The sequence below is a fragment of the Letharia columbiana genome (genome assembly GCF_014066305.1).
Source record: "Letharia columbiana isolate WasteWater2 chromosome Unknown Sc0000010_s0, whole genome shotgun sequence".
NCBI lineage: Eukaryota > Fungi > Ascomycota > Lecanoromycetes > Lecanorales > Parmeliaceae > Letharia > Letharia columbiana.
Window position 1 is genome coordinate 538,768 of NW_023501047.1, and position 21,681 is coordinate 560,448.

Genomic DNA, 21,681 nt, shown 5'->3' on the forward strand with positions numbered 1-21,681 from the left:
CTATTGCTAGGATTGGTATTCCGCTCGAGGCGTTCTATCTGGTTGCAAATAATTGTCAAGCCAAGTTCTTATATAGGAAGCAGACCTTTGATCACTCTTTGCCTTTTGCTTACACATGACCACGGCCAAGTATAATCACACAGCAAGGTGAGTCAGACGGTTGACAGGTTCATGCAGGGCCCCTCCAACACTAAACACTGAGGCAACGCCGGAGAAGGCTCCTGACTCGAACCCCATTAAGTCGCGAAGAGACTGAAGTGTTCACGTGCAACGGTTCGCGTGTTTCAAAGTCACTGATCTATCTCGCTCAATGACTATGCTTCTTATGCACGTCGATCACTTTTTGTACTTCGTCGTAGCTGCCCATGAAGATACCAGATCGGTCATGGATATGCTCGGGAACAACAGTAAGCATACGTTCCATACGGCTATTGACTGCTTGACCTCCAGCTGTTTTGATCGCGTCAGTACATGAGGAAATCATCAATAGGAATGGCGTTCAGGAAGTACCGTTCTCAAAGACCATAGCCATAGGTGCGCATTCATACAAAATCCTCAGCTTTCCCTTTGGGCTCTTCTTGTCCGCTGGATACGCGAATATTCCCCCGTACAATAACGTCCGGTAGGCGTCTGCCACCATACTGCCGATGTATCGAGCGCTGTATGGCTTTCCAGATTTTTCAATGGGGTACTTCAGGCTGTTGAAGTACTCTTTGACCTCTTCTTCCCAATATAGGCTGTTCCCCTCATTGACGCTGTATATCGCACGAGACTTGGGCATTTTCATGTCATGGTGGGTCAGTATGAATTCACCCAAAGCATTGTCCATGGTAAAGCCATTGACGCTGCCTCCCTTCATGGTAATGACCAGTTGAGCACTCGCACCATACATAGTGAATCCGCTGGCTACCAATTCCGATCCGGGAAGAAGAAGCTCTTCTTGTTTTCCTTGACTCCCTTCTGCCAGCCTGAATATTCCAAAGATCGTTCCCACGCTGACACCTGCATCCAAATTGCTTGAGCCGTCTATAGGATCGCAGACGACGGCGTACCGCGCCTTTGGGTTTTCATCGAAGACAAGACACCTCTCTTCCTCTTCGGAAACCAGGAGTCGACATTTGCCCGAGGTCCGCATGGCGGCCACAAAGATATCATTGCCAATAACATCGAGTTTCTTTTGATCGTCACCTGTGCTGTTGGATGAACCGGCAAGACCACTGAGGTTTATGAGACTGGCTCGACGGATATAGTAGGCAATGGATTTGAAGGAGAATTGTAGAGCATGGCATAGCAGGCTTGTAGACGGGGATTAGCATGGTAGGAGAGCGGATGCTGATGGAGAGGGGGTTGAAAACGTACGTGAAGTCCCCAGTGGCCTCCTTATGCTTCGATTGCTCTTCGGTCAGAAAGCGAGTAAGCGTGACAATATCAGTGTTGATCTTCTCTTGGGCTACAGGAGCCGCTTCGCTGTTTTTCAGAGACATGCCTGGAAGTTGGATATTGAGGATGATTTTCTGTACTTATTAGGGCAGATATGGCTGGGAGGGAGGTGAGACGGTGTTCACAACGTCAATTTCCAAGCAAAGCCGAATGCATGGATAGGATACAAGCGGTACATTTGGGCGGATGTCATATTTTCCATATTTTCGATATTTTCGGATCAATTACAAGTCATGGCTTTCCCTCAACTTCCTCTGCCCCACCACTGAGCCCCTCTCCCATCCATCTCAGCCATGTCTCCACAAAGACCGCAAGTACCCGCTTCCATCCGATCATCTTCCAGTAGAGTATGTAGAGACAAGAGTGTGCTCGGCAGGAAAGTAGCGGGCTCGTCCGCAGGTGCAATGAATGGGAAGCCTGGATCTATTGAATCTATGTGGTTCCTGATAGTCTGAGAGTCTGACAACAACTACTCGTTTCAAGTTCAAATCCAAGATGAATCACGTGATAGCTTCTTGGCAAGGCTGCAACTTAGTCGCACTCTCTTTTCTACAAGTCAAAATTTCAGCAACTTCACAGCCCGAGCATCATTTCACGACATCACAAAGCCACCCCCGAGCATATGCTGAATAGATAATTCTATATGTCGTTGTCATTGTAAGTGTTCTGGTCCTATATCTTCCCTTCCGAAGCCCCTTCCTTACCTGATGATTTGTTCAAACCGCAAAACTAGAGTCTTTGACCCTTCCGGGGCATGAAACTTTTATTGCACACGTCAGTCTGATCCGTGTCATTGTCTTTCGCTTCATATCATTGAAATTTTGACGCCAATCCTCAAATTGACGGCAATGCAGGTCACGGTCAAGTTTGGAAGCCTCATACGTACGGTACGCATCCTCAAATCTCGTCTCCCCCGCCTAGCACACCTGCCTACCTTTCTACAACTGAGCGACGATGATCATTCGTACTATGTACGCTGGAAATTACCGACTGAGACCCTAGAGGTCTTTGACGACAATAAATGGCTTAGACTGAGCTCTTCTACAATTATACATCATGCCATCTATAACATGGGCTAGGAACATTTGACTGACTGGACGAGCGTCACAGGCCAGGAGCTGAGTCGGTTGTCTCCTGGTGGTAGCACATCTATTGGCACCTCATTGAACATGGGAACCTGCCCTTGAAAACCTAAAGACGTTTGGCAATCATGAAGAGGGAAATCAGCAGTAAGCGACCTTGGGCCAAATATCCGCCCTCTTTTCCAGCACGGATCTTATGATGAATGGCACTGGGCTCCGATAAAAGCAATAAGAAGATATGCCTTTCTGTGGCAGGCCTAGAAAACCTCGCCCACTGAATACCACACACCTGTTCCCTGTTACTGTCTCGGAATTTTTTCAACGCAGCAGCTGATCCTAGATTACAGTCTTCTTTTGAATTTTTCACGTCGAGGGACCCTCAACCCAAAGATCTCGTCTCTGCTTCCAGACCCCCCTAGTATGTACATACAGAGACGGCAACTCACACCTCCGCTACACAAAACGGTGGGCGAATCAGTAACGACAGCCTCACCTTTGGGGAGACTGAGTAAGGTATGCCGCCCCTGTTCGAGTACCTAGATGCTTCTGTGATGATCACCTAGATGACGAGTCTGATTCGGGTTTCCGATGTAGACACACTTATTATATATACCATTCATGCATATCTGACGAAGCCATACTGTTCCTTCTTTAAGACCTGTTCTTTTGTGCGTGTGCTAACAACACTCCAAGCTCACAGGTCACAAATTATTGTCGCATTGGTGCGATCGAGGCCCGATCAAGCATCCCTACCCTTGAAAGCGGTACGTCCTCCATTCTCGATGCGTTCAACCTTCTTAAATGATGATTCCAAACAATCAAAAGACAAGCATATGTCCAAGTTAGCTTGACCGCTATCAAAGAAGAGACTGTTCGTACTGATCCGCTTCTCGCGATCTTTAATCGGCTATAACACCATGAGCCAGTACAGGTACTGACATACTCGGTGAAGGTTTTGTTATCCACTTCTTTGGCCTGTCGAGCTGTGAACATCTCTAACGTCCGGTATGTTTCCCTACTTGCAATCCATAGCCCCCTTCAAATGATGATCAAATTTCTACAATCTCACGACGGTCGGCATAGCTACACTCTAGCATTGATGAGATTGCCCATGACCGGGCATCAGATCTGACATAATTCCTGCACTGTCACTGTTGCGGACATTTCCGAAGCCTCTTTGCTGTGACGTCATACTTACTTTCATCTTCAAGCAGATGAGAAACGCCTGCCAGCGAGTGAAAGGAATGGGTTACTCGACGCAGATTGACGAATTCGGCGACGCGGACCAGCGACAAGTGCTTGAACGGGTGGGCCAGATTTGCTACAAAACTACGCGAGTCTGCGGATGGATGATGGTACGGGCTTTAAGGGATTAAGATCAGCACAGCGGGCTGAGGAATGTAGCAACACATCAGCTTCCGGATAGGAAAGATCGAGGACGTTCAATGAAATCTTCCACTTCTCTCAAACTATTCATCAATGATTCTATCTAGACATGATTCGGCGAATTTGCTCTTGGCTTGTCAACAAGATTGATGCTACCAGTACATTCTCCGTAACAGACGCCGAAGCTTCTCTCTTCTCCGGAAGAAAACCATACAGGTGAAGGATGATGGCCTCGAGCCAAAAGATGTCATCCCCTACGACTCAAGATCTAGACATCAACCTACGCTTCTGACAATATCACCTGCGCATGGGACACGTCAAGGTGGGACAGTTGAATCATCACTGATTGAGCTAAGCATCTAGCTAGATCAATCACATGCCTCTTCCAGGCATTTCATCATTCGATCCAAAGCCACCGCCTGATGGTGTCATTCCAAACTTCCATTATCCATGCACGCACATAAGATGCTCAAAACAGATTCGTATAGATGGAACGCCGTCACAATGCCGCTTGCTAAAACGCTCGATTTAAGCAGTATAGATGAGGGTGAAGAGCTCATGATAGTAATGTAGATGTGTGATGAGGTTGGGACTATGCAACGGTCCAGACCGTGTTGCTTCTCACACCCGGACTCGGTATGGCTGAGTCGAGTTCAAGAAGCGTGAGATGATGCTTCCGCCCATCATCCCCGTTCGCATCTTCTTGGCAGGCTTCTCCTCTACGCCGTAGCTGCTCAGCTGATGATTCCCCAGCATTGGCCTGAGCTTGTACTCCCCACCATAGCCATCATCCTTGCCAATGATTGGCACGTAAGTGTCATCCACGTATGAAGATATGGTGGAAGCAGGCGTTCCATGTGTTGTTGAAGGTGGAGAAGAGGAAGCAGAACGGGAGGAGACGCTGTAGTTGTCCGTAGATGTGCCAGGACGACTAAGAGCTGGGACATTGTCCGCTGCAGGAGGAGAGATGGAGCGGGCTTGACGGATCGGGCGGCGCGGTGTGCGCGCTGGGAGATTAGACGATTGAGAGATGGAGGTAGTGGATGTTGAAGAGAAGCGCTCGAGGTCGGAAATGTAGGATGAGGAGCTGTAAGCGGTCGGCGAAGCATACACGCCCACTGATGGTGGAGGTGTAGGAAGAGCTGTTGTGGAAGCGTAGGCACGGCCTGACTGGGGTTTGCTGTAATATGCTCGTTGTTGCTGGAGCAGCTCGTGCTCGCGGGCATGTTTTCTGCGCTTGAGCTCGGCTTGTTCCTGTTGAAGGCGGATGGGAGCGAGGAAGGGCTCAAAGTGGGTGAAGAGATCCTCATTTGTGATTCGCAAATCCCAGTCAAGGAGGAAGAGGAGCTGCTTTTCCATGAGGTTAACTTCTGTGATGGAGAAGCCGAAGCCCTCGAAGCCTTTCACCGACGAATACCGTGCCCAGTGTTTATTCTTGGGGGAGCTGTCGTTCAAGTTCTTGGCCGCGAGGATGAGAGAGGCGAGGAAAATGCGGTGGACGGTGCAACGCATTCCTTTGGCGACTGGAGGTAACCGTTGTTGTAACCTTGAGAGGTAGACTAGGGAGCACATGAGGGTGGGGACCTGAACGCGGGATCTGTCCACCAGAGACTGAATGAATGCCTCCAAGGACGGAAGGGATGGTTGTAAGGGTGATAATGGCTCTGCATCGTGAGGCGGTGTTGCAGGTGGAGTAGGAGGAAGTGTCTTCTCTGTCTGAGCACGCCGATTCTCGCAACGGATGACAGAGGTCGCCTTCTGTGCCAGATACGAAACCATCTCAGATGTTACTGGCATCATAACAAAATGATCCAGGGCCATTCGGTTCTGCGAGGATGTGAAAGCCGCCATGGTGGTAATGATGAAGATCTAAAGCTTTGATTACGAGAGCGGCAGCTGCAGATAAGTATGTCTCTAGGACAAATCCAATATAAGGTGTGACGTCGTAGGGGGATTGGTTGTGTTGGCGAGTATGCCAGAAGGACCCTTGACAGATATTGTGGATAGGCTGATCTGGAGTCGGCTGGATCCCAAGTTGGTTTAGGGCAGATTATCGAAGGTGGATGAAGGATTATGGTTTATGGGGGCCACGGAAATGCCGAATGGGGCAATAAATATTTGGTCAGGTCGTGGTGAAGGTCGTGGATCGCTGGGGCTATGAGCCGAATGATCGAAGGAGAAGGTGGCTCTTCTCGAAGTAGCGGACTATCAGAGTGCTGAAGGAGTGGTGGAGGATTATGTCTACCGTTTCCCGGCCTGCGGAAAGACAGTCTCCTAAATTCGAGGTAGTCGTGTCGTGTGTGCTTAGAGCGTCGAGCTCGTAAAGCGTAAAAGATTGTTGTAGTTTGAATGCCGTGAAGCAAATTGGAGGAGTGAAGCGGTTGGAGGGGCTTCAGTGGGGGCTCTCCGCCTTGGAGACGGACAGTGTAAGAGAGTTGGGATTAGGTTGGTTTTGCCGTATTAGATCGGAGCCTCGGGCGGTGCCTGGTGATGTTCAGGGGCCAAAAGTCTTAGTGCGAGTTGGTAACGCGAACTGAGCAAATCTGGCAAACAAGACAGGCTGAATGCAGAACGAGTTGGCCGAGCTGCGTGGAAAGGCTAGCTGATGGGCTGTCGAGGAATATAAGTATAAAGTTTGTGCCCAAAGTCTGTCCACGATGAAATGCGAACCTCAAACCAGTTGAGGGTGATGGGGCGAAGTGGTGAGAAGAGGGCAGAAGAAAAGATGAAGCGGTCAGTAGATCCAATTGACTGAGGATCGAGTTGTTGATGTTGGGAAGAGAAGGCAGAGCAGCGGAGGGGAAGCTTCTTTATCAATTTGCAGTGATGAGGATCGCCCTTGGCGTGAAGATGAAGCAAAGACGGGCCCCTATGCTTGGTGCCCCGCTCTTGTATGAGGTTAAAGTGAAGTGAAGATTCAAGTGGTTGAGAAATGAATGAGTATAATAAGAATGGAATCAATGGACCTGGGGTCTTCCCCCCTTCCCGGCGGGTGGCTAGGTTGGAGGAATTTCGACGACCTTGTTTTGCTTGGTGGTGGAGAAGTGCCCTTCTGCAAGCAGCACTTGAAACGAAGGGGTTGATTGGATACCCGCACTCCCTTGTCTTCGCTTCTGCTTCACTTAGCGCGCGGCCTTGGAGACAGCCAATCAGACATGCATTTTCCACATACCTTTAAAATAGTAAGAAGGGAAGGGGTTGGGCCGCTGCTTTGTGCGTCGCTATGACTCTTTCCACCCACTGCCTTTGGTTTCACCCAATCTTCTGCACCTTTTGAAACGTCAAATCGATGATGAGCCAAAATGCAGAGTTGGTGAGGCGGTCAACTCTTGAAGCAGACCGAATGCGGGTCTGCGGCGGGAGTGTAAAGATGAGGCTTGACTGGCTCGACAGAGATGATGAATTTCTGATCGCACTCGTCAACGTGTAAGGAGGTTGAGACGCGTTCCAGCAAGCAAGACCTCCGAAGCGTTAACACGAACCAGTAGATAATTGAATGGCCAGATATGAAGATCTTTCGATGTCTATCGAAGGAAGCTATCAAGTGGAATGAAGGAAAGGATCCATCTTGACCTTATACTCTGGACCTCGTGTCCCATGGTCTTGCCGTGTGCGCAAAGGGGTGAATGGCCCACGAAGGAAGAAGATACCTATTACACATTGTCGATTATGGTAGTGGCTGTCGGCTGAATCGTCGGCGATGATCTGGAGCAGGCAGCTGAGGAGACCCAGTGGTTGAGCATTTCATTCGACGGCCTTGTGATCAAATTTCAAGAAATGAGCCCCTCCACTATTTGGCTTCCGCCAGTAGCCGGAGAGAATGGCCATGCGGTTCAGGCTTCAAATAGCTTTGAATTTCATGGCGTCCGAACTCATGAGATCCCAGTGCCCATCTTCTGCTAATTGTCCGGTAATACTTGGCCAGAGATGGTAGGTGCTTCATCCGGGAGTCGGGTCTGGATTTCGATTATGGAGGATGGAGAAGAAGCGTAGCGTATCACCAGTATGATTGGACTTCGCCGCCAAGATTGAGGCTGACACCGTATTGTGGCTGGTTTGCTGCGGAGAAGAGCCCCTCCATCGTGGCGCTCTACCAATTCGCGCTGGCTTATCCCCGCTCATTCCATGCAAACCTCGGCAGATATTTAAGGACTTGCCTTACGGAGCAAACTCGAGGCGAGATCTTTTTGCCTCTTCTTCCATCTCCCACTTCCCCGAGACGAACTGCTCCCCACCGACACGGCTCCTTTGTTTACGCACGCAAAACATACGGAGCTACTTGCCGACTTCCTCGCATAAAGTATTATTGAGCCCCAATTGTATACACGATGTCCGAACGACACGAACATCTTCCTTCAGGATTAGTCCTCGGCGCCCGATGGTTAAAGTAGTACTAGTATCCGCTGTAAAGATTCTCAACATCCTCATCCATCTTATCATCCCCTGACCGCTCTGTAGACGGAATTGAAAGTAAGAGCAGTATGATGCGCGCCAACCGATGACTCTAATTTCTGCAAATTTGAGACAGAGTGCTAAGCTGACTGCATCATCATCACTGAGTGAGTCCAAAATTGTGTTTCCCCCACAAGCCCCAAACGTCAAAGGCGGCTCGGCTGGCTCAGATGCGCTGATCTGCAATCTGCACCATGCCCTGCCCATGAAGAAAGAACACCGGCCAAGGCGGTCCTATTTACGGCGTAGGGTCTCAGATTCGGTTTTCTGCCTCTCCAACATCCCGTACTCGATAAAAATAATTGCGTGTTTATTTCAAACCCCCGTAATTATGATGCCGTTCTAATTAGGCGCTGTTCCTATTTCATGTTGCCAGTCGCTGGCCGTTTCAAGCTGACCGTGATTCTTCGTATTACTTAGGGACGGACAAGAAATAAGAATATTGTGAGGCGGCATTAAAGCTGCGTGCTCGCGTCTAGCCAATCATGGCCTTTAGCCGCTGTTAGTAAGCGAGAATCATCACTCGGAATAGCCTGGTCTCTCAATGCTCTTACCCCTTTATGGAGTATGGCCCACGTAATCGAGGTAATGCCGCGGACCATTCTGTTGCTATGCAGAGCTTTCCTTTTGCATCTCAACGGATCTATCTTCCTCTTAGAGCGACGTTGTAAAGAACGCCACCGATGGCGGAGAGCTGAAAGGCTGAAAGAGCGCCTGGGACATCAGCCATCAAATACCCCAGGACGCTAAAGGCGGGATTTGTCTTGCTATATATGAGCTGTACCGTCAAAGAATTTTCTATTCAGCTTGCTTGTATCCTGAGGTGGTGTTCGAAAGCGTTTTGAGCGCTAATAGCCATCATGATGGTAAACAGGGTACAGGCCGTCAAGAAGCCACATCAAGCGACACCGCTGTTCATGACTTTAGACACGCTATCAGTGGACTCCGACGGTCAGATGACAAGCTCACGCTAGGTGTCTGTCTCTTGAACGATGAGCAAAATCAGCGACGAGTCGTAGCATTCGGAGACTGTCTCCCTTGGGAAACCGGCAGAGAGAGAAGTTAATCCCAGGAAGCCAGGAAGCCAGGAAGCCAGACAATGAACGCACTAAGCCAAGGACATGAAGTTGTGGGTGATTTATTTGCTATCTATCGTCTAGTCGTTCTATCATATGATGCAGGTGTCTTCCGCTTTTCAAGTCGCTCGGTTACACTGTGCGTTTCAGTTGCGCGGCCATCTTGAACCATGTTCACTCATCACTCCTTACAGAACAGTGCCAAAGCTGTGTACATGAAGATCAGTTTCTGTCTTGTCCAGAGAGACTTTGGACATTTGTGACTCCACTTACCCGAAAGTAGTCTTGATACTCCTCACGTAGTACTCGCCCCAATTTCTTCTTGTAACCTCTTCCTGTCCCACAGGCACCCCATCCCATTGAACCCTCATGACAGTCACGGCATCTGAATCATTCTGATCAAACCCTATTGTCAACGTCGAGTAATGTCCTTCCACCCACTGCCCTAATCGCCATTTCTGAACGATCTTCGTAGGCTCTTCAAGAGTTAGATATTCACCAGAAACGTTACCCCCGAAGAGTTCGAACTTGCCACCCTTGTGAGCGCCTTCGAACAGCTTCGGAGGAGCACGCGTGAAAGCGGCGATGCGGGTAGCGTCGGTGAATGTTTTGTAGAGTTCTAAAGCAGTGGTACGGAATTCTTCGTTCGACGTTAGTGACGTAGTATTCACAGAGGGATGGCCAAGTGTGTTGGTTGTGGTTGTTTTGGGAGCAGATTTGGCGGTGGCAGGCTTGGCGTTCGCTTGGGAGGCAGTGGAGGAAGTAGTGATGGTCGTGGGCTGCAGAGAGGGTGATGCGCCAGTCGCATGCTGAAGATCTTTGCCATGTTCAGCGATGAGGGCGGAACCAAGTTGAGACAACTTTTGTCGAAGTTGAGGAACTACTCTGGACCGAACCAAATCCTTCACAGGCTGTTTGGAAGAAGAGTCTGAGTAGATGTCTATGTCGAACTGTAGAGACACACTGGGTCAGCTTCGAAGAAGAGACTAGCTCACGGGAAAGATAGGGAACATACGACGTACTCATCTTCCTCCGTATCATGTGCTACCTCTGGGACTGTGATAGTCCCGCTGACATCCTCTTCATCCTTGGCCGAGCCTGCAACAAGTCAACATATGCCCCAATTGCTCTTGAGAACACCAGTACCTTGGTACTCCATCTGTAGCTTCACGTCGAACAGTGTGATCACTTTGCCCTTTCGCTGGCTGACGTCCACATCTCCATCCATGCTCAATATCTTTGAAACAGTGGCGGAGACATCCCCCTGTTCAGAGGATGTCCCAACAAGAGATTGTTCTAGATACTGTCGAGCCCACTCTCTGACGTCTTTATTCACCCAATGCCAGTTGTTCGGATTGTGGAGGACCATGCTGGGCAAAGCTCAGCTGGAGTAAGTATAGAAACCTGGGGAATGCGATCAGCTACAGATCCCAACCAGTTGTTGAAGCTGAAAAGGACAAAACGGTGGTCTATCAGATAAATGGAGATCTAAGCTCCGACAAAGCTAATCAGCAGAAAAAGAGTACAAATCTTCTATGACTGGTGCCAGCTGAATGTATCATCGTGTATTGGACGTAACGTAGAGGGAGCGAAGAATGTACGGCTTACTTACTAAGGTCAATAAGGTCAGAAATCTTTTCCTTGCCAGTAATACTGTTGGCTGCTTTCAATCACTCACCAATGTAGCAATGAGGAGAACTGCCGTCACAGAGAGAAAGCTCTTCAAATAAGGAGGTGGAAAGCTCTAGAAATTCTGCGGAGTGCATGTCCGAGAGCCCGCTAGCTCAGCCCTACGGACTTCTCGATCTCTAGCTGCAAAATTGCAGCACAATCCCTCTTCCCAGTGCACTTGATTCTATGTCATTGAGAATCTGTTGGAGGACTCGATCTTGCGGCAAACGTGTATCTTGGCTCTTCAAGGAGCTGAATACACGTTGTGCATCCACAGCTCCTTCTCATAATGGCTCCGCCAAATGCCCAAATCGCGAGCTTGCATATTACTGGGACACAGCTCCGCCGACACCTACCCAGCTCCGGCGGGCTGAGAAATTCTTCGGCGCAGCGCCCCCAAAGCTACTCTTCTCTGCGACGAAATTCCGGACAGTAAACAACAGTGCAATACCTGAAGTTGCTTTCCTTGGGAGGTCCAATGTAGGCAAATCCAGCCTCCTCAACGCATTGATGGGGCAGAAGATATGTCATACGAGCAGCAAGCCAGGAAGAACGAGATCTATGAACTTCTTCGGAGTTGGAGGTGAAGATGGGCGTGGTAGTCCAGGCAAACTGGCAGTATTAGACATGCCAGGCTATGGAAAGGGCAGTCGAGAAGAGTGGGGACAGGAGATCATGAAATATCTTGTCGGGAGGAAGCAGTACGCAAGAGCTACAGAGCGTGGGAAATGATTACAACTAGCTGACAATGTGTAGATTACGGCGAGCCTTTTTGCTGGTTGATACATTACACGGCCTCAAACGCTCAGACGAAGAGATTCTTTCGTTGTTCCGTCAGAACGCAATATCTCATCAGATCATATTGTCCAAAGTTGATCGTATATTGTTTCAAAAGTCTCGCCCATCTTTAGCCCGCATGGAACAGAACTCCCCAGAGTTGGATCGCATATGTGAAGAATTGAAGGTCAAGATACAACCCGGGAACGGAGACGGCCCGGAAGCTCTCGGTGAGATCTTGGCGTGCAGTGCTGAAGTGACACTCGAGGGGAAGAAGCTCGGTATCGACAATGTCAGATGGGCAGTGCTTGCAGCCACAGGCCTTGGTGAAGAGAAGAGGAAGCTTTCGTTGTCAGAGATCTCGACCGATACACCAAATGATGGTGTTTCCATTGGGAACACTGTCCATCCGGACTCTAGTCTCGAACGCTGATCATATCAGATCACCGAATGTACCGGGTCTAATGCTCTAAAGCTTCGAGCAATCGAATCCCGATGTCGATCGGAATTTCTGTAGCAGATGATGGTGTTACCGTTGGAAAAATTACCGATATGGACCTGACGATCAAGACCTGATTATCCTCACATCACCGGGTATTCTGGATGTGATTCCTCACTTCCTCAGCTATTGAATCTTCTTCATCCTCAAGTCAGCGACTGTAATCAATCTGATCCCAAACTATCCCTCAAGCGGACTCTGACAATCCTCACACCAGCAAACTTTGCAGGTCTGATTCCCAAATCGCGCAGCAGTTGAATGGTAAAGAACGAATTGTCAGCCAAGTATATGGGTCTGAGTCCCAGATTCTGGGCAACCGAATTGCCTTTTTCCATAGAGTCTTGCAAGAGCTTCCATAGGTTGCCCTTTATCTGTTATACCACTTCTTCATTCCTCAAATTATTTACCCAGGCGTGCATACGCATTCCTTTCAGGTATCTCTCTGCTACAGTACGATAATTTCAATTTCTTTGCACCATTCATGACCTTCCTTATTTAATAGCACGTGCTTCAAATAACCGCACTCCAAGATCCATTCTAATACTGCTTCTTGACATACATATCAAGACCCAGCTCCTTCAAGCTCGGTAGAGTGCAGCCTCGGACCTTTTTCAACCTGCTCAAGTCCTCAACAGCAGATGTCTGCGGTCCTTGACTAATGCGATCCCCACCATGACCGGCCAAGCCTGGCAACCAACCCTGAGAGCCCAGTGGCACATTGCCCTCTTCACAGCCTTCGTCAAGCAAGACGTCAGCGACTTTACCCTCTTGGGAATGATCCTCCTCCTTATCGACTGCAGGCTCTATAACGCCACCCCACCCTGACCCTTTCAGCAGCTTCACATCTGGAGGCGTCGTAGGTGACCGGTTCCGAGTTGGGGTCTCGAGTGCAGGACATTCCTGGAAGCATTCGGTGACGAGTTCGGCGTGTGGATTGGCTGTAGGTGCTGGATCCATCGATGCTGTATATGGGTTAGAAACCAAGCTCAATGATCTTGGGTGGGGAAAGAAAGAGAGGTGAGAGCAAAAGGGTTGGACTACCGAGAAGGAGAGAAAGTGGAGCGATATTGACGGTATGGATGAGAGATCCGCCATGCTCCAACGAAGAGAGGGGTGAGGGCAATTCCTGGTGGGTAAACATTGCTTCAGGGTGCCTCATGATTGTGGAGGTGAAAATGGTATGAGCTGGGAGTAGCAGGAAGTGTTATGTGGGAAGAATGGATGCTGAACGAAAAGGACTGATCGATTGAAAGTCATTAGCAGGAATCTGGTATAAGCTCTTCCCGATACTCTTCGTAAAGCTCAAGCCAACAAGATGAAAGTTCGGAATTGGACAGCTCTCTCGCTAAGGATCGATAGAGGCTGACCATAGCCAGCGTAAGCTAGCTATGAGGATGGAGATGCTGCTGAAGAAAAAGAAAGTGGACCGATGGTGACTTGTGAGATTGTCAAGGGGACCTAGATTTTGAAAGTACTGGTGCTTAAATCTGCTTACTCCATGTGTTGCGTGTATATGTATAATTGCCCAGCAGTAGCGAAGTGCTGACTTGAGGAGTAATATTGAAAATAGAAGTTGGTGTGAATATCCCAGAAGACAGCAGGTTTCTCGCATCACAGATCGTGAACGGCCATCCAACTTGCCTACCGATGATTGGTGACCGCTGCAAATAGCTGTTAATCGACTATCAACGAGGTCGCAGATTACAAGACAATAGCAAAGGTAGTAACACAGGGCATTTACTTATCAACGTAATACTACGACTAGTCTCCTGGGTAATATTGGTCCTCTCTATATCATTGTATGTGAGTAGGTGATCGTAAGTCGACCTCCGTCCATTGAGGCGAACATGCCTGAAAATGGTGGACAGGGAATGAAAACGAGTACTCGAATAATATTTGGCTATGCTATGCTTGCTGTACTTGCTATCGCTATGCTCTTCTAAGGGAACCGCTATTCGTAATGTATCGATATCGCGTAAAGCTTTTCGGGTATCTTGCTTGGGACATAGGCTATGCTGTTTAAAAGAATAAAGACAATCTTTCCGCGAAGCGACTATCCCTGTATGTGTATAACAGTTGGAGCTCGTCAGTTATGCAGTCGTCTTGGAAGACGATGACGGGTAACGCAGAATGATGTAGATTAGTCTTCCACGATGATATCGGCGTCGGCGGAGGTATCGTGAGGGTCAGAAACTTCTTGCCCATCCATATTGACAACGATACGGCGGCCTCGCTTGTGTCCCGGAACACCGTCCCTAGAGGCGCCAAAGTCCAGTACCTAGATGAAGTTCTTAGCAGTTGATTGAACGCATACCCATCGGAAATCTTACCTCGATGTAGGTTAAATTGTTGCGCTGGACGGCAGCAACGCATCTTCGCTCATTGAACTTAACTTGCCATACTCCGCTTAGATCGGTCAACAAATCTTTGACGAAGTCGCCAGTTGCGACGTCCCACATCTTCAGAGTTCGATCTGACCCAGATATGACTTTCTGGCCGTCGTGTTGAAAGCAAGTGATCGCGCCAGTATGTGCACTCAATGTGCTTCTACAATGCCCGTTTTCTGGGTCCCATATTCGCAGAGTCGAGTCAGCTGCGGCAGACACAAGACGATCCTGCTGCAAATCCAGAAGACCCACCAGAGATGAATGGCCTTCGAGGTTGAACAACACGGTCCCAGTTTCGAGCGACCAGACCTTGACGAGGTTGTCCATCGAGCCACTGATGCAACGCTTTCTTTTGTTATCTAGGACAACGCTATATACCTTCTGAGTATGCCCTTGTAGACGGTGGAGGGTTTCCCCCGTTGAGATTTTCCATACTCGTACACTGCAATCATAGCTTCCACTGACGAGCGTATCGGCGTAAGCAGCAATTGCACGAACCGAATGATGGTGACCAGATAGAGTACGGACAAAGTATTTACAATCGGCGTTTTCGTCTGGTGCTGGTCCTGTTTGGAAGAGTGGCGCATCTCCAGGTTTAGGCAATTTCCATACTCGAAGGTTTGAATCTCGAGAACCGGTAATGATGAGTGGCTGTTTCGGCATCATTTGATTTCGACTCTTGCCTTCGACGGGCGTGGGCATCAGGATTTGCAAGCATCGTACAGTAGATGTGTGCCCCTGAAATACTTGCGTGCATTTACCTTTCTCGATATCCCACACTCGGACAGTCCGGTCGGTGGAACCGGAGACCAGGACGTTACCTTCGTATTGCAATGCCCAGACGCCTCCTTCGTGTCCTTCGAGTGTGGCTCGGAGGGCGCCGGTCTTCGTATCATAGACGTTGATGTTAGAATCATCACTGCCGGTGAGAATCTTATCTGCGTCAAACTGCAAGCATGTTACCACATGCCGTTGATGTGCTCTGAAGGCTATGTGGCGAGGTGTGACTTCGTCTTGCATCCAGGTCTTACGAATGATGTGATGTCTCATGAAGATCGACTTGAACAGATGCAAATTCTTTAGACTCGGTAGCCCAATGCGAGGATATGGCACTGCTGCAGCGGCCGCATTGGCAGCTGCATATGGACCGTCGGCCGATGCCATGTCCAGCAAAGCTTCTTCTTCGAGGTCTATTGAATCGACCGAGGCCGAATGAATCCTCTTTTGGTACTTGCGACTTGATGGCTTCGACTTTGACTTTGCTTTTCGCTTTGATTTCTTGGTCTGTGGAGTCGCAGAACCGCTCTGTGAGGCAGCAAATGGACTCGTCCCTGAATGTTCTCGGTACATGCGTGACGAGACCGACAAATCCGTATCCGAGGGGTTTGTCGAGAAAGCACTAAGATCCTTTTCATGGTCTTCTGTCTGAGATTCAGACTGCCAGCCCCATCCCTCGCGGATTGCCCTTGGGAGCTCGCCTTCTGGCAAAACGTAGTTATCGACATCAAAGAGACGTTTCCATATCTTCTCGGAAGAATCAATGAGCTGCCTCCATCTCTTCGAAACTTGAGCGGCACGACAAAGCGTCTTAACATCAAGGTTGCCGATCACATTGATACAGAGCTCCACAGGAAGAAGCCTTAGAAAATCGCACTTGAGTGCCGGGTTGACCACGTCAGCGACAAAATGAAGTACTGGCTTTGAGCAACGACGTAAGAATTGATACATGAGATAACTTTTCATTTCCTCGGGCATGGCTTCGAAAGTATCGACCATTGACGGCAGGCTCAGAAGAGATCGTGTGGAGATCTGGCCGTTGGCTGGGGCCACTTCCTTGGATGCTGGTTCTGATGTCTCTCCATTCAGGGAAATGTGCAAAGCTTCGTCGGAAATGCTTGATCTCATGCTGTTCTGACTCTGAGAGAGTAGAGATTGAAAACTTCCAGGGGCATTTGTACGTCCCAGAATAGGTTGCTCAAAATACCCTCTGCGACTCTGCATGTTCGCCGCCGCAGTGACTGGAGACAGACTTGGACTAGGTAGGCTAACATCTTGTGCAGCAGTCGTATCGAGTATAGTTGGCCTTGGACGATCTGGCTGTCGGAATTGTGGAAAAACCTCATCTTCATCATTCTCCATACGAGGAGTCATGGCGGATCCGATGCCCAGATCTCGCCACGCCGATTGGACTTCTGAATCTTCGATCATGTCATTTTCATGATTGGCAACACCGTCCTCTCGAGATGTTACTCCTCTTGTGGTCTCTGACCTGGGACTCAAGATCTGAGGATCATCCTCGTTTGCTGCAGATGCATCGAAAGTGCTTGACACCGGATCTTCCCTCTCGTGTTCCTCCATTGCTTCTGACAGCCACACTGGGGGTGTTTGGTTTTGGACAGTATTGCTCCTACCAAGATGCGGAGTGATTGGTGTCGATGTCTGAACGATCTGCAATCTTGACTGTGAAGCTTTTCGTGTTGAAAAGTCAGCGTTTCCCAAGCTTGAGCTTGTATTACCTCCTGACACTAATCTTCTCTTGCGGGGGACTTGCCCACTAGCCAGCGTAACGGCTTCTGAGATGGATACTGGTGACGCCGATCGCTTCCGCCTACTACTCGGAGCTGTGCTGGACGCTTGCTGATGTGATAACGCGTCTGAGCTTCCCATTCGTAACTCCTCTGGTCTGGGTCTCTCAAAAGCATGGTCGGATTTTGCAACGGAGCGTAGCGCACCGTCAGACGCTGTTAAGGCTTTTTGCTGATGCTTGAGCTATAAAGGAGCACAGATTGTTAGCCAGAAGCTTTTTTCACCTAGCTAAAACGATATTTCATAGGTTCACACACCTTCTCTAGAGTTTCAAGCGTGTCGTCTGCTTCCTGAAATAATGTTGGTGTCCCATCCACATCGAAGCACAATTTCTTAATGGATGTCGGTGTTGGTGAAGAAGCCAAGGGATACAGCTTTGGATCCAAGTCATATAGATGCTGGGGAGCCTTCATCATGATAGGTGGGAAATTGGTGGTAGTCGTTGTAGTCGTAGTGACGACTGTAGTCTGAGTAGCTGGAGCGTAGGAGAATTGTCCCAGCGCATCCTCGGACCGGATACCCTCTAGTGGCTGTAATGCTTCTTCCTGCATTGCCTGACCTGTCAACATAGTCGGTGGAGTAGCATTCGACTGCGTGGGAAGGACAGTTTCAAGTCCCCGAGAGGGAGGGTTCATAGTAGGATGAGGTACCATAGAGCCGTCTTGAAGGGGGAAGAGACCATCAGACACGAAGATGACACGAGCGGGAGCGCGTTGTACTCGAACAATCTTGTATGGGACGCTATGGTTTGTCTGTCATGTTCAGCGGCTCATGACGGTATTATCGGAGCCGCTCCGAGAGGTCCCAAGTGTGTAAGTAAAGGTGCCACGAGTGGTGCGGTGGACAGAAGCCAGGTGGGGAAGTCGCATAAGGACTGATTACGGGAAAATTGGAGTACTCGCGCCAGCCGATTAACGGTAACTCGTGAAGAGGCTTGAGCCGAGAACAGTGGCGTTTCAGTGAGGGACAGACCAGTGTTAAAGTACTGTCACAGATTCCGGCTTGGCTGTTATTGACTCTTTGACTAGCATAAACAGGAAAATAAGGAGGATGAGAAAGGGAGAAGGAATTTTGAAGCTGAAAAGAAGGTCTGGGAGTTACTGCTGTTGGGAGGTACAGTATAACGCTGCTGAGAGGGGCGGTGACGGAGCGCGGCTGATAATTGGGGCAACGACCCTTGAAAACGCCAAAATTCTGAAGGAGACTTTAGGCATTCTATTAATTACCCTCGACTTTCCTATTGTTAGACTGTCAGACTGTCATACTGCAAAATATTCTTCAATTTCGCTAACATTGTTACATCAAGCCGTTTTGTCCTCGCAGTTGTCAAAGCCTAGAACTGTTGACCTCGTGAAAGATTCATATTACAGAATGGTTTCGCTCATCTTCACTACCAACCCTGGAATTCCCTCCTTCAGCTCGACATTCACCGAGGATCTAGTACATGCTTGAGCTCAATATCGAGAGTTAACCATGTCCTACTTCCCCGTACAATCTTCCTCGCATCATACACTCAACTCAATAACGAAATGAGAAGGGCCCGTGTCCGTACATTGGGTAAGTGGTGGAATCACCCCTGTTGTTCGTGACGGCACCATAAGGCATCTGAGAATGTGGCAGTCTATTGTCCAAGGGAGTGTACACCGGATGTGGCGGGTATGCCGGAGCTGCTTGCCCATAGATGGATCTATAGGCAGGATGAGGGCCCTGAGCTGGTGCTGTGGGGCGTGGCGGCAATCCCCAAGGAACTCGTCTACTGGAGTTGGAAGCGCTCGGGGGGTTTGATCGCCTGTCTCGTCTGTCTGGAGTAGAAGATGCAAGCTCTGTCTTGGGGTGGAGGATTGCGGTCGCCGAATGCTCTGCTTCGAAGTACCTCTGCACAAGGTTGCGACCTGCTTCGCCAGGAACCCTAGAGAAGACGTTCGTGAGCACAGCCCAACCAACCGATGAGAACCCTCCTTACGTGTTCTAAAAGATTTCGGAGTCAGTACTTCTCTTGTCGCATGGTTATAGAGTCAGGAGACATGTCTCAGGAGGCGGAAAAGGTCCCTGGCCCCCAAGATATGTTGAAAAGGGGAATGATGGGTCGGAAAAGGTAACTCACTGCATGTCTCAATTGGGTGACACGTTTGTCATTGTAATTCAAGTCGTCAAAGGCGGAGAATTCAACATCTTTGGCAACGATCCATCGCGTCGGAATCACTCCTTCATTGCCTTGAAGTCCCTCTGTCCAAATATTAACTTCCCTCTCTGGATCGAATGGTCCGGACATTTCCGCCAGACCACAGTACTTTCCACCATATCTATGACTGCTTAAATGGTCAACGAAATTCTCTCCACCAAAGGAAACACACCATACCTATGGGTGATGGAAAACATGAAAATGATCTTTTCCCCTGGCTTCCTGCTCTCCCAAGCATTTTGGAGCACTCTATTTGCACCCTTCGTTGATGACCAGACTTCGTGTTCCACCGAAGCTCGCAGGTTATGGATATTGGTCGATTTCATGATGAACACTTTCGACTGCCATTCCGTCAGCTGATGGATGTCCACATGCAACAGCAACTGCGACCTACTCCATAGGGAAGAGAGAGTGTTTCAGGATCAAGACTATAATTTTGGTACCTCAGATGAACGCGCAGCCCACTCCGTGCTCGGCGGTTCTCTTCGAATGGAAGACCTTTGCGTGACCATACTGGTGGCTCTTTTGCCTCGATGGAGCTGACTTCATCCGTCTGAACAAGGCTATCTTTCCTGACGGCTTTAATATCATCTGGTCCCAATACCTTCATATTTGCTGGTACCTGCGGTTTTGGAGCTTCCAGCTCTACGCCTACAGAACATTGTCGAGCCTGCGGGGCTTCTTTCAAGTCGGAGAGGGATCTTCGCCGTTGAATTAGAGTACAAAGTCTCGAGGGTTTGACAAGCTGTGGTGTGAAGGGTCGTTTCCACGGTCCAACCTGACCGAGAGCTAGCAACTGGTACGACTCTTCATCAGGCGTTGAGCTGAGGACTAGATCCGCAAGAGGAGACCGAGTACGACAATTAGCACTCATAACGGACCGCTCTACTTTGACAGATGGGTTCTGATCTCCCATCGCCGCCAAGGTCCTAGGCAAAACGGCAGATCTAGTCGAAGCAAGATGATCTCCTACAGCACCGAAGCTGCTCGTTGTTCTCCCGCTCGATGAGGAAGAAGACGAGGTGTATGCGTAAATGATGGATTTTCCGGTGATAGCTTCCCCAAGAATTAATGATGTTGGCGCGTTGCTACTCGGTACTTGGATCTTCCAGTGTTCGGAGTCAGTCGTTATTCTTCGAGATGGCAAAGGGGTGACAACACAAGGCATGTGAGTATGGTACTCTCGAAATATGCCTCTGGGTTCTCATTGGGGTACGGATTTGGAAGAAATTGCTCCGAAACGTAGACGTACCTGCAGTCCACTTTTGGATCGGCCGGTTGCCCTGCGACTGCTACCCCATCTCAACGGCATAAGAGCCTGATCGCTTGGTACCTTTCTGATAGTGTTGATTGCCTCGTCTCCCGGCTCGACGATTGGCAGACCTTGCAGGAGTATCTCCTCATCTTGCAGTGGATCACCCTTCTCGATGTACTTCGGCTTTCGAGAATCCTTTCGATAATCAAACGGCTCGACATCTGGAATCTTGTTGGCGGGAGTCCAGCCTGATGTGTGTTTTTGACGACGATATGGTCCGCAGCCCAATTTGGAGAGCCGCGCAGATGGAGTATCTCCTTGCTTGGAGTAATCCGAAGGTAGTATCGACCTATTGCATCTTGTAAGCTTCGGCAACGGAAGATATGCTAAAGACATAGGCAATCTCCCCGTCTATTGGCGAATCACATCGTGAAAGTCCAAAGTGTACGGCATTCGCGGAAAGCTATGATAACAGCTGCAAGTACTAGGAGGGGTCATGAGACACTACTCACATCGTGGACAAGTGAATGCTTGGTTCTGTGATATTGCACAACGGCTGATGGTTGTGTGGGGCCCTTGAAGATATGTGTTGAGCCAGGTCAAAGTATGGGTCCCTTAAAAGACTGTCGACAACTTGAACCACGTATGCAAAGACAGGCCTCGATGGCGGCAAGAGTCAAACAAGAGGCGTAAGTCGAAGAGAAATGTGGACGAGAAGGATTTGGGAAAGAAGGAGGTGGTGAAGGTAGTTGATTTAGTCGAGGTCTAGTGACAATCTACATAGAGATCGTTCGTGGCTTGGCATTCAAGGACAGACTCTACAACACACACTGATAATCGAGACGGATTTTTTGATTTTTGAGGTCAATCTCTCTCTTCGATAACACA

The 21,681-nt window shown here is 49.1% G+C and overlaps 6 protein-coding genes across 6 annotated transcripts; 1 reads left to right on the top strand and 5 right to left on the bottom strand.

Annotated features, from left to right (window-relative positions):
* Nucleotides 1-307: 307 nt before the first annotated feature.
* HO173_004054 (uncharacterized protein) lies at nt 308-1,484 on the bottom strand (the record flags this gene model as incomplete). Its single annotated transcript, XM_037305978.1, has 3 exons — nt 308-450; nt 511-1,295; nt 1,360-1,484. The coding sequence occupies 3 exons, from the start codon at nt 1,482-1,484 to the stop codon at nt 308-310; spliced, it is 1,053 nt and encodes a 350-aa protein (XP_037167171.1).
* Nucleotides 1,485-4,529: 3,045 nt separating this feature from the next.
* HO173_004055 (uncharacterized protein) lies at nt 4,530-5,759 on the bottom strand (the record flags this gene model as incomplete). Its single annotated transcript, XM_037305979.1, has 1 exon — nt 4,530-5,759. One exon carries the CDS (start codon nt 5,757-5,759, stop codon nt 4,530-4,532), a length of 1,230 nt encoding a protein of 409 aa, XP_037167172.1.
* Nucleotides 5,760-9,624: 3,865 nt separating this feature from the next.
* Nucleotides 9,625-10,805, bottom strand: HO173_004056 (uncharacterized protein; the record flags this gene model as incomplete). The annotated part of the gene is made up of 4 exons (XM_037305980.1): nt 9,625-9,643; nt 9,710-10,386; nt 10,452-10,534; nt 10,583-10,805. The coding sequence occupies 4 exons, from the start codon at nt 10,803-10,805 to the stop codon at nt 9,625-9,627; spliced, it is 1,002 nt and encodes a 333-aa protein (XP_037167173.1).
* A 488-nt stretch (nt 10,806-11,293) lies between these two features.
* On the top strand, nt 11,294-12,317 carry HO173_004057 (uncharacterized protein; the record flags this gene model as incomplete). The annotated part of the gene is made up of 2 exons (XM_037305981.1): nt 11,294-11,808; nt 11,864-12,317. 2 exons carry the CDS (start codon nt 11,294-11,296, stop codon nt 12,315-12,317), a joined length of 969 nt encoding a protein of 322 aa, XP_037167174.1.
* Nucleotides 12,318-12,920: 603 nt separating this feature from the next.
* On the bottom strand, nt 12,921-13,542 carry HO173_004058 (uncharacterized protein; the record flags this gene model as incomplete). Its single annotated transcript, XM_037305982.1, has 2 exons — nt 12,921-13,345; nt 13,425-13,542. 2 exons carry the CDS (start codon nt 13,540-13,542, stop codon nt 12,921-12,923), a joined length of 543 nt encoding a protein of 180 aa, XP_037167175.1.
* Nucleotides 13,543-14,523: 981 nt separating this feature from the next.
* Nucleotides 14,524-21,189, bottom strand: HO173_004059 (uncharacterized protein; the record flags this gene model as incomplete). Its single annotated transcript, XM_037305983.1, has 9 exons — nt 14,524-14,661; nt 14,714-17,539; nt 17,614-18,097; nt 18,909-19,265; nt 19,320-19,324; nt 19,461-19,665; nt 19,716-19,879; nt 19,933-20,643; nt 20,791-21,189. The coding sequence occupies 9 exons, from the start codon at nt 21,187-21,189 to the stop codon at nt 14,524-14,526; spliced, it is 5,289 nt and encodes a 1,762-aa protein (XP_037167176.1).
* Between the last annotated feature and the right edge of the window lie 492 nt (nt 21,190-21,681).